This window comes from Staurois parvus, unplaced genomic scaffold (assembly GCF_062004578.1).
Source record: "Staurois parvus isolate SC_StPar_1 unplaced genomic scaffold, SC_StPar_1.0 ptg000048l, whole genome shotgun sequence".
In the NCBI taxonomy this organism is placed as follows: Eukaryota; Metazoa; Chordata; class Amphibia; order Anura; family Ranidae; genus Staurois; species Staurois parvus.
This window is the reverse complement of record NW_028317844.1, coordinates 3,345,303-3,360,990: the sequence shown is the minus strand read 5'-3', so window position 1 is coordinate 3,360,990 and position 15,688 is coordinate 3,345,303. Positions and strand designations below refer to the sequence as shown.

At 39.4% G+C, this 15,688-nt stretch overlaps 1 protein-coding gene across 2 annotated transcripts in view; it reads left to right on the top strand.

The window, feature by feature from the left end:
• FIG4 (FIG4 phosphoinositide 5-phosphatase) overlaps positions 1 to 15,688 on the top strand; it is a 315,676-nt gene that overhangs the window by 146,356 nt on the left and 153,632 nt on the right. For both annotated transcript variants that reach the window (XM_089664705.1, XM_089664713.1), the window contains exons 13-15: positions 2,835 to 2,951; positions 3,467 to 3,512; positions 6,055 to 6,203. In XM_089664705.1, the coding sequence (XP_089520831.1) occupies positions 2,835 to 2,951; positions 3,467 to 3,512; positions 6,055 to 6,203 (312 nt within the window). The remainder of the gene's footprint in view (positions 1 to 2,834; positions 2,952 to 3,466; positions 3,513 to 6,054; positions 6,204 to 15,688) is intronic.

Genomic DNA, 15,688 nt, shown 5'->3' with positions numbered 1-15,688 from the left:
TTGGACAATTGAATCATAAGCTGTTTCATGGCCAGGTATGGGCTACTCCTTCGTTGATTCTTCATCAATTAAGCAGGTAAAAGGTCTGGAGTTGATTCTAAGTGTGGTATTTGCATTTGGAATCTATTGCTGTGAACTTACACGATGCATTCAAAGGAGCTATCCCTGCAAGTGAAACAGGCCATTGTAAGGCTTCAAAAAGGAAACAAATCCATCAGAGAGCAGCAACATTGGGAGTGGCCAAATCAACAGTTCGGTACATTCTGAGGAAAGAAGAACGCACTGGTGAGCTCAGCAACATAAAAAGGCAAGGACATCCACGGAAGACAACAGTGGTGGATAATATCAGGATCCTCTCTATGGTAAAGAAAAACCCATTCACAACATCCAGACAAGTGAAGGACACTCTCCAGGTGGTGGGTGTATCATTATCAAAGTATACAATCAAGAGAAGACTTCATGAGAGCAAATACAGAGGGTTAACCTTAAGGTGCAAACCATTCATAAGCCTGAAGAATAGAAAAGCCAGATTAGACTTTGCCAAAAAACATCTAAAAAAGCCAGACCAGTTCTGGAAAAGCATTCTTTGGACGGATGAAACTAAGATTAATCTGTAAAACATGGTGGAGGCAGTGTGATGGCATGGGCATGCATGGCTTCCAGTGGTACTGGGTCATTGGTGTTTATTGATGATGTGACAGAAGACAGAAGCAACCGGATGAATTCTGTAGTGTTCAGAGATACTTTCAGCCCAGATTCAACAAATGCAGCAAAGTTGACTGGACTTGATTGCACTTCACAGTACAGATGAACAATGATCCAAAACACACTGCAAACTCAACCCAGGAGCTTTTGCAGGAAAATAAATGGAATATTCTGCAATGGCCGAGTCAGTCACCTGATCTCAACTCAATTGAGCATGCATTTCAGTTGCTGAAGGCAAAACTCAAGGCAGAAAGACCCACAAACAAAGAACAACTGAAGAAAGCTGCAGTTAGAGCCTGGCAAAGCATCAGAAAGGAGAAAACCCAGTTTTTGGTAGTGTCCATGGGTTCCAGACTTCAGGCAGTCATTGCCAGTAAAGGATTCTCAACAAAATATTAACAATGAACATTTTATTTATGATTATATTAATTTGTCCAATTACATTTGAGCCCCTGAAAATGGAGGGACTGTGTATAAAAACGGTTGCAGTTCCTAAAATTTGTACTTGATATTTATGTTTAACCCCTTGAATTAAAGCTGAAAGTCTGCACTTTATTTTCATTTGGATTATTTCGTTTTAATTTATTCTGGTGGCATACAGAGCCAAAAGTATGAAGAGTGTGCCTTTGTCCAAATATATATGGACCTAACTGTATGTTCATCGTTCTTAGGCCCCTTTCACAAGTTAGTTTTTCAGACAGACCTGATTGGACCCTCCATTCAGCCGCATTGACTGGTGGGTGTAAACAGACAATCCTCCAATCCAGTCCACTAAAACAAAAACAAAAAGGGGATGTGCCCCCCTCCATCTAGGCGGATCTTATCAGTCTGATTAGTCTGAATCTAAGGCAGTCAGGTTTAAATGGACAGCAGATTCTGCTAGTCCATAGAGCAGAGTGGGCTCAGTCCGTGTTCACTCTGCATAAACTGAGCAGACATGAATGTGTCATCCGCCCACTGCTCTGATCAGCAGGGGATCAGTGAACAAATGCCCTTCTGATTTAAATAGAGACCGCCCCGTGTGAAAGGGGTTTAAAGCTGAACTTCACTGTCGGTCAACATTTACTATTTTTAATCCTTATACTGCTAGTATTAGTCAATAGATGGGAAATTTTATTATATTTACTTGTTTCAAATGTTTTATTTTTTCTTAAACATTTATTCAGTTACGTCCTGGTTTCCTTACCTAGGCAAATGATGACATACATCCCAGAAGTCTTCAGCAGAGAGGAGGGGGTTTTCTCAGCTAAGCACCCCCCCCCCCCGCATGCCTGAGCTAACGGCAGAAAGATTCCAGGAAGTCAATGCTACTTAAAACATCTGCCCTTACCGTGGCCAGAAGTGTTAGGGGTTGTTTTTCAAACTGATTTCTCAGCAAGATAAAGCATGGAGAGATGGATGGGTGGGGGAGTATGCTTTGCATATTAAAAATGAATTCTATAGCATTTTTAGTTTGTGGTGCTCAGATGCAGTGTACTTTCACTTTAAGTTGTCCAATATCGCTAATAAAACCACTTTTAATCACTTATGAAACCATTTGTAACTCTGCCCCAAATTATATCACCAATCTTGTCTCCAAATATCATCCAAACTGTCCTCTCTGCTCCTCCCACGACCTCCTGCTCTCTAGCTTCCTTGTCTCCTCCAATGCTCATCACCAGGACTTCTTCAGAGCCTCCCCCATCCTCTGGAACTCTCTACCCCAATTTATCAGACTATTGCCTACTCTGCCCACTTTTAGGCGATCTCTGAAAACCTATCTCGTCAGGGAAGCCTATCCTGCCGTCAGCTAATAACCTAATCTTCTATTCCTCCTATCAGTTCATCCCCCACAGTTATTAACTTTTGTACCACCAGCCCCTCCCTCTTAGATTGTACACTCCAAGGAGCATGGCCCTCCTAACCCTCTTGTATTGAACTGCATTGTTGCTGTATTGTCTCCATTTATTTTGTAAAGCGCTGAGCAAACTGTTGGCTCTATATAAATCCTGTATAATAATATGCTTGTTAGTTTATATATTCAATATAAAGATACATCGGTTTATATTAAGCAATCACTTGGATAGTAACATAGATATAATGTGTTTTGAGTTATAAGAATGAACATTATATGTTTCAATTTGTTGCAGCAAACTTTGTAATGTTCTGGATCGACTGAATGTGATAGCTGAAAATGTTGTGAAGAAGACTGGTTTCTTTGTTAATCGCCCCGATTCATATTGCAGTGTCTTAAGACCCGATGAAAAGTAAGTAATATTCACTGTCCTTGTATTGATGCTAAGACTGTTCTATTGATATCTAGTGCTTGTTGTTGTAATTGATATTTTAGTCTTGATCCAAGAACTTGGTATACTGTACTTGCTTTGAGCACATTATGTACTGCAGATAATTTTAAGTGCCTAGTGAGAGAGTAAAAGGCATAAAACCACAAGTATAGACTGGGCAATCTAGGATAAGCCTTCCTTGTGTTCTCAGTGCTTGATGCAGTAGTTTTGTGTAGTAAAAACTATGTTTTTTCACCTCTGAAAGCCATTTTCTAGATGTTCTATCTGATTATATATAACAAAGGATATAGAGAAAAACTGTCCTTGTTTCCCTGCTGAACCTAAATTTTTTTGCCTGCACAGGTTACTTCTCTGTAGCCCAATTCTCAGTTTATGGGTGAATTCATGCTCAACCTGCCCCCCTTAGGTCTGCTAATTACGTAAAGTACTATTAATACTTTTTTTTTTTTCACTATTATTGATGTTTTTTCTCCTAGGTGGCATGAGCTTGGAGGTGTGGTTGGTCCATCTGGCCGTTTACAGGTAATAGCTGAAGATTTGAGCATTCTATATGTGTGTTATGTATGTGATTTTACTCTACACTGAGAAGCTAATAAAATTTCCTACAGAGCAAAAAAGTAAAAAATTTGGAACCACAGCAGTAATAGCAATATTACTATTTAATATCCTACAATATTATATTTTACAATATAATATTATATTTTATAACAATCACAGCCTGGAGTTTAGAGTTTTGCATATGTTTAAAAGCATATCTTATATGCTTTTTTCATTATTGCTCTGGGATAATAGGTTTTAATTTATAGCATTATGTTGTGTTTTTGTTATTTCCAAGGATACCCCATATTAATAGTTCACAGCTTGGACAGTTTTATATTGACTCCATCCAAACACTTATAAAAATGCTAGTAACATGTGTTATTGTTTGCTTACGCTCGTTTCCAGCTGAAGGGGTGCTATTTATGAAAAATGTAGTATGGGCCACATGTAATCAACAAACCTTTTGAAGTTAATGAGGAATAATTTAACTCCTACAGTGTAATTTAGTAATTTAACTTTATCTAAGCATAGTGATTTACAATTAGCTGTCCCGGTTTTACCTGTGATTTTACATATTTTGCTGAGCTTTACATGTGGACACACGTGTACACCTAAGGCTTTAATGCGATTGCAGCTATAATTTAAATATGGCAGCTTTACATCTACCAAGCCCCAATCTTACCACTCACTGGCATAACAGCCACAGGAGACAACTTATGACATAAAAAATGCAGATCACAGTCTATAGTGGGGTTCTTATATTGCACAGTATGTGACTTATTTATTATGTACCACTTGTCCTGAAAAAAGGTAAAGACTGTATTGCTCAACAGCTTATGATCTTACTTGTCTTGATTTATAATTGTGTATCCTGGGGCTAAAAAGCATAGAAAACTGCTTTCCACAGTCTTAAATGCCTGAAGAAGGTAGGCAGTGGAAAATTAAAAATTCTAAAGAAAATATTTACAGGTGCTTATATAGCTCTGTACATATGTATTATTTATTCACAACAGTTCATGCACTTAAAGTGTTACTAAGCCCAGGACCCTGCATCCTGCATTCACTATATCTGGTCTCCCACAGTACACAGAACATGGAAATGCAGTTATTTTAGTAAATATAAACTGCTAAATACCTTTTCTCATCAGCATTTAGTCCAGTCATATGACTTCTATTAGTGTCCAGCAGAGCACCGGTTAAAGCTTGTAGGAGGAGTTTTCATTTTCCCCTGATTGTCCTGTGAGGCTGAATGACCTCTGACCCTATGTCTGGACAGTGCTGACTGGCCCTGTGCTGATCACATGCACTCTCCCAAGAAAAAAAAAATTCTAGCAATACACACAAAACTGAGCATGTGCAGCTTGCCCCCAAGGCTCTGTGCTATCAAAAGATGGATTGGGGGCAGTAGAAGAAGGGGAAGATCAGAGAAGACAGGATCAAACTTCCTTTTTACACAGAATGGAGGATTAGCCCCTTAGTTTTCACAGTGAATATAAAAAGCATGCTTTACTGCATATACAGACTGGTTTCCTGTTGTGGGTTTAGTAACACTTTAAGGAATTAATTTAGTTAAGTTAGCAGATATTAAATGTTACCATAGGGATGTTGGTCCCTCTAAGAAAAGACAAATGTATTAACAGAAATAAAGTAAGTAGTTTACAGCAGAACTCTGTACAAAAATAGAACTTTTTTATCTATTCATCTTGTTGTGAATATCAAAGTGGTTGTAAAGGCTGAAGTTTTTTTTACCTTCATGCATTGTATCCATGAAGGTAAAAACCTTCAGTGTGCAGCTCCCCCCTCAGCCCCTCTTATACTTACCTGAGCCCACTCTGGATCCAGCAATGTGCATGAGAGACACAGCAGCAGGAGCCATTGGCTCCCCCCTCTGTCAACCACAGACAGTGAGAAGATGGCAGGGCGTGGTAGAGCTGAGCCTCATTCTGTGTGTCTTAGGAACACACAGAGATGGCTCGGGAGCGAGCACACACAATGCCTCTAGAGCAAACAGCTTGCTCTGGGGGCACTCAGCAGTGGGGGTGAGCCAGGAGCACCAACGGGGGACCTGAGTAGAAAAGGATCAGTGCTGCTATGTGCAAAACCATTGCACATAGCAGGTATGTTTGACATGTTTGTTTTTTTTTAAAAAGGAGCAGTGGCCATCTTGGTATTGCACTCCAAGTTCCCCCTGCAGATGTTGGTTGGCACAGTGAGAGAAAGAGACAGTGGCAGGAGCCCTGCACAGAAATGATTAATGATGAGTTTTTTCTTGCACACATTCTCTAAGTGTTTTAACTGTTTTTTTGAACAAACTACTGAAAATGATTGCACTTAGAAGTGCCTTCTTGCCTTCCCCTGTTTATTTAATCTTACAGTAGGACAATGATTGAATCCATCAGCAGACCGGAGGAAGGCAGACTTAGAGCTCACAATGCATTTCAACTGTGCCTTTAGCTTGTTAGCTGGAGTTTAACGTTTTTATTTTACACCTTATAAATAACATTTGTTTTTCTCCCTTACTTAGACTGGTGTTCTACGAACAAACTGTGTTGATTGCTTAGACCGAACTAATACTGCTCAGTTCATGGTGGGAAAGTGTGCTTTGGCGTATCAACTGTACTCTTTAGGGCTGATCGATAAACCCAATTTGCAGTTTGACACAGATGCAGTTAGGTATGACATCATTTGTTTCATATTTTTGACATTGAATCCTTATGAAAAATATTTGTTCAATAAATGGCAGTTTAAGGGATTTTAACTCTCTGTGCAAAATGTATTATCATACAATGCAGAAAAAGTACTGATAAACTGCTTTGCTTAAGGCTTTAGCTGAAAACATGGCTACATATTGTGGATAAAAGAGAAGCTCTAAAAAGAATATATTTTAAAAGTTAAAGATCAGATATATTTAATTTTGCAAATAACTCGTAATAGTTTCAATATATTTACAGTTAATTATTACACTTTATAGCCTTTTTGGCTTTGTTTATTGTTACTAGATTTGCGCTTTATAGTGCCTGTAGCTTTCCTTTGCAAACATCACTGAAAGGTAAAGCTCATGCGCATACAGTAAGTTTAGAGAGTGCTTAAGGATGATTTCCCTGATTAATAAAGTTTAAATAGTTCATTTGAACCAAGCTGATCCAGTATACAGCACTGTATTTTGGCAGCAGGGTGGGAACTTTCTGTCCCATTCCCTGAACAAAATCGAGTTGAGCTAAGCGCTGCTCAGTCATTCTGTGAAAGGATAAAAAGCTTCCTCTGATTGGCTGGGGTGGAGAGGTGAGTGGATGATGTCACAATCTCCAGCTCAGCCAATCACAGGAAATTTTATATTACGGTAATTCATAAATTACAAAACTCCCTGTGAATTACTGAGCAGCTCTCATCCCAACACGATTTTGTTCTATGAGTGGGTATAGCTCTGTATAAACTGTATATAGCCTAAGCTACATACAGTATTCAGAGTACACAGCCACTGCATCTGTTAGTGAAGTAAATAGTTTGTTTGGACCAGCTTGGCCCAGACAAACTATTTAAACTTCACTAAAACTCGGAGATTGAGGAGACACATGGAGACTGAAACTATGAGGGTGCTCATTAGCGCCTTCACATTTAATTGAAAGCCTCAAGCCGTCTGCCACAGTGGCAGCTGTTGACACAAACCATTTACTACTAATGGGTGCTTACAATGGTCAGCCTTTATTCATTTGGTATGTAAAGCCTTTATCCCCAAAGGAAAAAAATGTGTTGCAATAACTGTTTAAAAAGTGGGGTTTGGCTTTAATTTGTTAGTCAATTCAAGTCAACAAAAGAAATAAACATGAGAATGCCTAAACAGTTGTAATTGCAGCAATTTTCTGGGCAAAGTGGTGCATTATCTGACAGAAATGCAGGGTGACAATGTTTGTGGCCATGACTGTATAGTGTGTATATACAGTATATTTTGATTTGGTATTTTTTTCACATTCATTTTTCTCTGTAAAACACTGCTTCAACTGTTCCAGCACAACCAATAACACTATAGTCTGTCCAGTATATGTAAAGAACAATCCCCTGCACTTAAATGGATAAACCCTACTCTAAGCAGCTAAACACCTTACTTCAACCACAAAGTGCAAAAAATAAATAGATAAAATTGGTGTAGCGCTAAATAAATACTAACATGTGTATCATAATAATAAATGAATACCACTCATTAAACCGTGTATACAAAAATAAATTATAAATATATAAGTGTTATAAAAAGTGCAAACACTGTCTACAATACATAAATAATGGATGATTCCCTCAACTTAGGGGATCAATAAAATGTGAACATAAAAAACACAGTGCAAGTGTACAAACCACACTCAGTGAAAATAAATGTCCACTCAAAGTCCACACGCTGCACTTATAATATTGAATGGTGCCATTTCTGTCACTATGGGCGTTACCCTGAAGAAGTCACGTGGTTATCTTGACGCAACGCGTCGGTACACAGTGACAGGACGTCCGGTGCGCAGTGACGTCAGTTCCGGCGTGGGGGCCATTTTGGATCACCCAGAACCATGCACATACACCCATAGTATGGGTAAAAGCTGGATTATGCTGTTCTACATGTGAGTGGGTAATTTTTTTGATATTGGAGTAAATACTGATTTACACTATGGAGGATCTCTGTTTGTTTTTGATATGATCCTCTGTGAGAGAACGACCAGTTAAGTACCAGGGGATTGGAGAACTAAAGAGGATTACTGATCTGTGGGAATATCCAGGAGGGTCCATCTGGTGGTGACGAGGATATCCCTGTGAAAGTGTGGCTTACCTTTAAAAAGCGAGCTGGCCCTTGTGGTCACTGTAAGGAGGTGAGGGGGCATTTTGGTTATTTTTGGATTTGGCACTGGATTCACTTCACGTTGGGCTGAGTTTACATGTGATTTATTTTTGTGGAGCACCATTCAATATTATAAGTGCAGCGTGTGGACTTGGAATGGACATTTATTTTCACTGAGTGTGGTTTGTACACTTGCACTGTGTTTTTTATGTTCACATTTTATTGATCCCCTAAGTTGAGGGAATCATGCATTATTTATGTATTGTAGTGTTTGCACTTTTTATACCACTTATATATTTATAATTTATTTTTGTATACACGGTTTAATGAGTGGTATTCATTTATTATTATGATACACATGTTAGTATTTATTTAGCGCTACATCAATTTTATTTATTTATAGTCTGTCCAGTATACTGTCATTGACACTTTTATTGGACAGCTTGGTCTGTATGTAAAAGTGGATAAAAATATTAAGAAAATGTGAAATATAAAGGAATTCACATACAGAATACTATCATTACATTTATTACCCACATCCAGGTACAATATTTTTACTTTAGTGGGTCTTCTAATGAGAAATGTTTATGGTCTACTTGCTATACTGATCAAGCGATCTTAAAGTGGTTGTAAACCCTCACATATACTCAGTGAAGTGACTGGCCACAGGTGATACACACAGATGAAACAAATCCTCCTACATAAAGTTGTATCTGTTTATCTTTAGCCTTTTGTCCTGTACATCCATTCATAGTGCAGGATTTACACAGGATCTCTCAGCTCTGAGAAGCAGAGGGCGGGGAGCTGAAGTTAAATCATTGAGGAGAGCGCTGAGAGTGGAGTGGAAGGAAGGGACACACCTCCCTTCCCACAGGAACAGAGCTGAGAATGTCAGTCACAGGCTCGTCCCACTCCTGTCACCATCTTTCTCTTGGTGTCAGGAAAACTCATCAGAAGTGACTCATGTTTCTAGCAGAGGAACGGGGCAGCAGACAGAAACGATACTTCGTTCTCTGGATTGAGACAAGCACACACTATAGAGGGATATGCTTGTTTCATATTTCATGTCTGAGGTTTCCAACCACTTTAAACAATATGAACCATGTTCAGTTTTTAATTCTATCATTATAAGCTACTTACAATAATGATAGAAATCAAGATTTGTTTTCCTTTTTCAGTACAAAAGATTTTCAGTACGTTTGAATTATTCAGTCACATGTTCAGCAGCACATTTTCTGCAGCGTATAATATTCACAGTTTTTTATTCCATGAAGAGAAAATAAAAAAGCTAGCAATAGGCTATTGTTCAAAAGACTGTCTGGGCTTCCTGTAGTTTTCCTTTTTCCACCAACAGTTTCTAGTTAGCAGCATGCACGGAGGTATTGGTATAACTGCACATCATTAGCAAGATGGGACAGCAATGGAAAAAAGCACAGCACGATGTAAACGGCACATGTGACTATGGTCTAATGTTAGTCTGCATGTTTGTAAAATATTGAATTCTAACAAAGAGTACCTTTTTGGTAGTTTTGAGACATGTTAATAACAGATTAGGCAAGAATATTAAACAGGGATCAAATTTTATTCTGTAAGGCTGTCACATTGTTGTAATGTGCATGTTTTTCAAGGACCATGAATCAGAGTCATGAATAATGAGTTAATGATAAAACCTCTGACAGTGGTAATGTTTACTATCTAAAAAAATGCATCAGTTACATTCAAGCCATTGAGATCTTGCGTCTAGGATTTATCATAACCCAAGCCTACTACATACACTATGTATATTTTAGGAATTTTAGCAACCTTTATTGCAGATTTCTTCTTGACTCTGATATAAATGCGAAACCCATGATAAATACATTTGAATAAGATGTTTACATTTTGACATGCTTGTTCTTTTTGCATTTACTTTTGTTTTTTTTTGTTAATGCACTAAATTTGGAGATTTGTTGTTTAACCACTGCAATGAGATCTGTGTGAATTTCTGTGTCCCTATTTAACAGCTGTTAAGATAACTATGCAGCAGCTGACTTGCATCTTGAGAAGGAACAGTAAAATCATCGTGGAGCAATACGGACATTGACATACATACAGTCAGGTCCATAAATATTGGGGCATGGACACAATTCTAACATTTTTGGCTCTATACACCACCACAATGGATTTGAAATGAAACGAGCAAGATGTGCTTTAACTGCAGACTGTCAGCTTTAATTTGAGGGTATTTACATCCAAATCTGGTGAACGGTGTAGGAATTACAACAGTTTGCATATGTGCCTCCCACTTGTTAAGGGACCAAAAGTAATGGGACAATTGGCTTCTCAGCTGTTCCATGGCCAGGTGTGTGTTATTCCCTCATTATCCCAATTACAATGAGCAGATAAACAGTCCAGAGTTCATTTCAAGTGTGCTATTTGCATTTGGAATGTGTTGCTGTCAACTCTCAAGATGAGATCCAAAGAGCTGTCACTATCAGTGAAGCAAGCCATCATTAGGCTGAAAAAACAAAACAAAATTGTAGACCTGCACCAGGCTGGGAAGACTGAATCTGCAATAGGCAAGCAGCTTGGTGTGAACAAATCAACTGTGGGAGCAACAATTAGAAAATGGAAGACATACAAGACCACTGATAATCTCCCTCGATCCACGCAAGATCTCACCCCGTGGGGTCAAAATGATCACAAGAACGGTGGGCAAAAATCCCAGGATCACACGGGGGGACCTAGTGAATGACCTGCAGAGAGCTGGGACCAACGTAACAAAGGCTACCATCAGTAACACACTACGCCGGCCAGGGACTCAGATCCTGCAGTGCCGGATGTGTCCCCCTACTTAAGCCAGTACATGTCCAGGCCCGTCTGAAGTTTGCTAGAGAGCATTTGGATGATCCAGAAGAGGATTGGGAGAATGTCATATGGTCAGATGAAACTAAAATAGAGCTGTTTGGTAGAAACACAACTCGTCGTGTTTGGAGGAGAGAGAATGCTGAGTTGCATCCAAAGAACACCATACCTACTGTGAAGCTTTGGGGCTGTTTCTCCGCAAAGGGACCAGGACAACTAATCCATGTACAGGACAGAATGAATGGGGCCATGTATCGTGAGATTTTGAGTGCAAACCTCCTTCCATCAGCAAGGGCATTGAAGATGAAACGTGGCTGGGTCTTCCAACATGACAATGATCCCAAACATACCGCCCGGGCAACGAAGGAGTGGCTTCGTAAGAAGTATTTCAAGGTCCTGGAGTGGCCTAGCCAGTCTCCAGATCTCAACCTCATAGAAAACCTTTGGAGGGAGTTGAAAGTCCGTGTTTCCCAGCGACAGCCCCAAAAGATCACTGCTCTAGAGGAGATCTTCATGGAGGAATGGGCCAACATACCAGCAACAGTGTGTGCCAACCTTGTGAAGACTTACAGGAAACGTTTGACCTCTGTCATTGCCAACAAAGGATATATAACAAAGTATTGAGATGAACTTTTGATATTGACCAAATACTTATTTTCCACCATAATTTGCAAATAAATTCTTTCCAAATCAGCCAATGTAATTGACTGGATTTTGTTTCTCATTTTGTCTCTCATAGTTGAGGTCTACCTATGATGCCAATTACAGGCCTCTCTCATCTTTTTAAGTGGGAGAACTTGCACAATTGGTGGCTGACTAAATACTTTTTTGCCCCGCTGTACGTACACACACACACACACTTCAGCATAATTGAATACACCTCTTTTGAAAAGTAAGATTTTAATCAATATCTCAATGAACACAAGTACAATTTCCAAAATTTTGACAAAACTGAGTTTTTATAGAACATCTGTTTAGCTCATTACGTGACAGTAGGGTTAATACTATAACTTAGATTAGCACCACAATCACACGAGCGGTGTGGGAAACCTCCCTGCAGGCATCCCATGCTGAGTGTCAGTGGCAGCAGAGGAGAGAAAGTGGCAATGATTTCAAATCCCCGTCACTTTCTTTCCTCTCCCTGCAGTGATGAAAGTTCGAGCTAGACAACATCTGATTGGTCAGCTGCTCCCGCACCACCGCTCGTGTGTAAACTCGGGCTTTTGACAAGCCTGGGTTCACACAGGAGCAGTGGGGAAACCGCATGTGATTCCAATCAAAATTGATTGATTATATTTGGGGTGAAAGGGGCCCAGCTATTAAAACATGTATTATATTTTTGCAAATCCCCTATTATATTACTGGGCTGCTCAATAGACTCATTTATCAGAAGTATATTCTAGATGGGAAAAACCAGACTGGGTTATGATGAAAAGGCAGGCTGCTCACTCCTTTTCTGTTGAGTTCCTAAAATGGAAATTGACAAAAGAAGGCCTTCGATACTTGCACCAATGCTTTCCCATTCTTTGCCTCTGTAATATCAACTGAAACATAACTAGAGCCTTATCTCTGCATTTTATTTTGTCTAATAATCCTATGTTCCTGTGGCTGGACAAAGAGTTATATAAAATTGGTCAATATTTTACTCCTACAGGACCTTTTACATTGTACCATTATCATAATGTCTTGGATAGGAAACCTTACGGTTCCACCAAATTTCTCATTTTATCCATTCTTTATGGCCTGATCATTCTGACTTGCTTTACTTAATGGACCTGTGGAGCAATCGCCTTGTTCCATTCGAAGGTTGATCTTATTCTCTTAATGACTAAAATTTACAGTGGGGAAAATAATTATTGATGTCCTGCAGATTTTATAAGTCTGCCCACTTACAAAGAAATGAAGGGTCTATCATTTTTATCATAGATGTATTTTCAATGATAGAGACAGAATATCAACCAAAAATCCAGATACAATGTTATAAATTGAGTTGCAGTTCAGTGAGTAAAATAAGTATTTGATCACCATCCAACCAACAATAATTCTGGCTCCCATAGACTGGCTATGTGCTCATGTGGTACACAGATTAGTCCTGTCAATTTAAGAAGGTGCTCCTGATGACAAATCAGGGACAAGATTGTAGACCTGCACAAGGCTGGAATGGGCTACAAGACCATCAGCAAGAAGCTTGGTGAGAAGGAGACAACTGATTATTTGTAAATGGAAGTAATAAAAAATAACCATCAATCTCCCTCGGTCTGGAGCTCCAAGAAAATGGGGTAAGGATGATCATGAGAAAAGTGAGGGATCAGCCACCAGCTACACGGGAGGATCTTGTGAATGATCTCAAGGCAGTTGGGACCACAGTCACCAAACCATTGGTAAAAACAGATATGTAGCGCTAGATATAGATCATGAATGGTGACTGATATAAATGTCAAATAACATAATGAGGTCCATAAAGAGATAAGAGTTGATAATGTGCTTGTTACTCCAAAATTGACAGTATTGCAACAGTCAGAGGACCACGTGATGCAAGATAGCACTTGATGTTCCGTGATGAAAAATTGCTGGCGTGAAGTTGTAGTACAATAATACACTTACCAGAAGTACATACAATCTGAGCGTTGTATGTATATATAATCCGTAATGGCATCCGGGTCTGGTCATCGGTTATGGCGGCATCTAGTGTTGTGGCAGACTCTCAGGAATGATGTGATTCACACTTGGGGGTCACCTCAGATTCACCAGCAGGTCCAGCGTCGTCCAGACTCCTGATGATGCTCTTTAAAGTGCTCCACCCTAAAAGGCTCGCAAAGCACGAGCTCCTCTGCTGTCACTTCCAGCAATGTTGATAGCCATGCACACCGCAAAATTTTGAAACCCTACTTTTTTTTTTTTTTACAAATTCTCTTTATTGAGCAAGTTTTGGTTTGAAAGTACAAAACAAGGCTTATTGGGCATATCCAGGCTTAGAACCAACACAAAACAAAAAAAAAAAGGGAAAAACAGAAAATTATAACTCGTACACAACAACATCAACAACAAAGAGAACAAAAGGCAACTGCACCATAAAAAAAAATAAATGGCAGGACATATTCACAGTAGAATGCATCACATTTTGAAATCCTACTTTAATGCAATTACACACAGCCTAAAATGGCAACTCAACTCTGAATTCAGGGGCATTGCCTCATCGTTGCCACACTATCACTAGAATCCGCATAATGCAGACTTTAGTGGCAGGGTCTACAGATATTTGTGGAACTTTTCTGTGGGACTAAGAGACAAATTCAGGTGCAGATACACTTATATTTAAGTGCTGTAGCACATATATTATGTAATGGGAGGCCATTTTTTTACTTTAAATAATCACCTAACCTGTAGTATGGTTTTATATGATAATACAACCTCTTCTTGACTTTTTAATCTTTCTAAACTACTCCTTATAATTGTTAGTATTTTTAATAATGGCATTACACTTTAGAGTCCCCAGGCAAACACGCAAGGGCTAGGATTTACTGAAGGCCAAATCATAATTGTTCAACAGACTGTACATACTGTATTCAGATAATGTAATGGCTATTGTGATCAATCACCTCTGCATGATAATACTTTTGTTATTAGTATGAGCAAATAGTAATGATAGTGCACTCTAATTACAGCAACCTTATTCAAGTAGGGACAGCAGCAAGGCTTGTGTCTCCAAATATCATTTTAATGTCACTTCACACAAGAATTGTTTTGTAATAGCAATATATGGACCACAATAAAATGCTAGGTGCCTGGCTGTCACAGTAAAACAGTGCCTTCATTAAAGCATGACCTGAACTGAGCAAGTATATCTCCAGTGATGCCTACATTCGCTGCATACTTGTTCTGGGTTTGTAATTGAAAGTACAGAAGCCAATTGTAGCCAGACAGCCAGCATATTCAAAGGGGAACAGCAGTGGCTATAAGTGGCAACAGTTATAAATCTATCTTTCTACCTCTCACCTCACCCCTTCAGTTTCCTCTCGCATTACTAACCTACTAAGCGACATATCGGCATGGATTTCACTCCACTTCCTCAAACTCAATCTTTCCAAAACTGAGCTCATACTATTCCCTCCAGCCCGTGTCCCCTCCCCTGACTTCTCCATCAAGATCAATAACACAATCATCATTCCCTCCCCTCATGCCAGGGTACTAGGTGTAATCCTAGACTCCCATCTGTCCTTTCAACCCCAAATCCAATCGCTGTCCAAATCTTGTAGACTTCACCTCCGCAACATCTCCAAGATACGACTGTTCTTAACCTCAGAAACCACTAAGCAACTTATTCACTCCCTGTCAGGGCAGGGCTGTGGAACGGACAGGTAGGCCTAGTGGCAGGGTAAGGCACTGGCTGACGACAACAACAGGACAAAACAGTACAGAACAGTAGACAGAGAATCACAGGTCACGGGCCGGGTTCAGCAACGGAAGGTCAGATCGAAGGAAAACACAGAGAATGGTC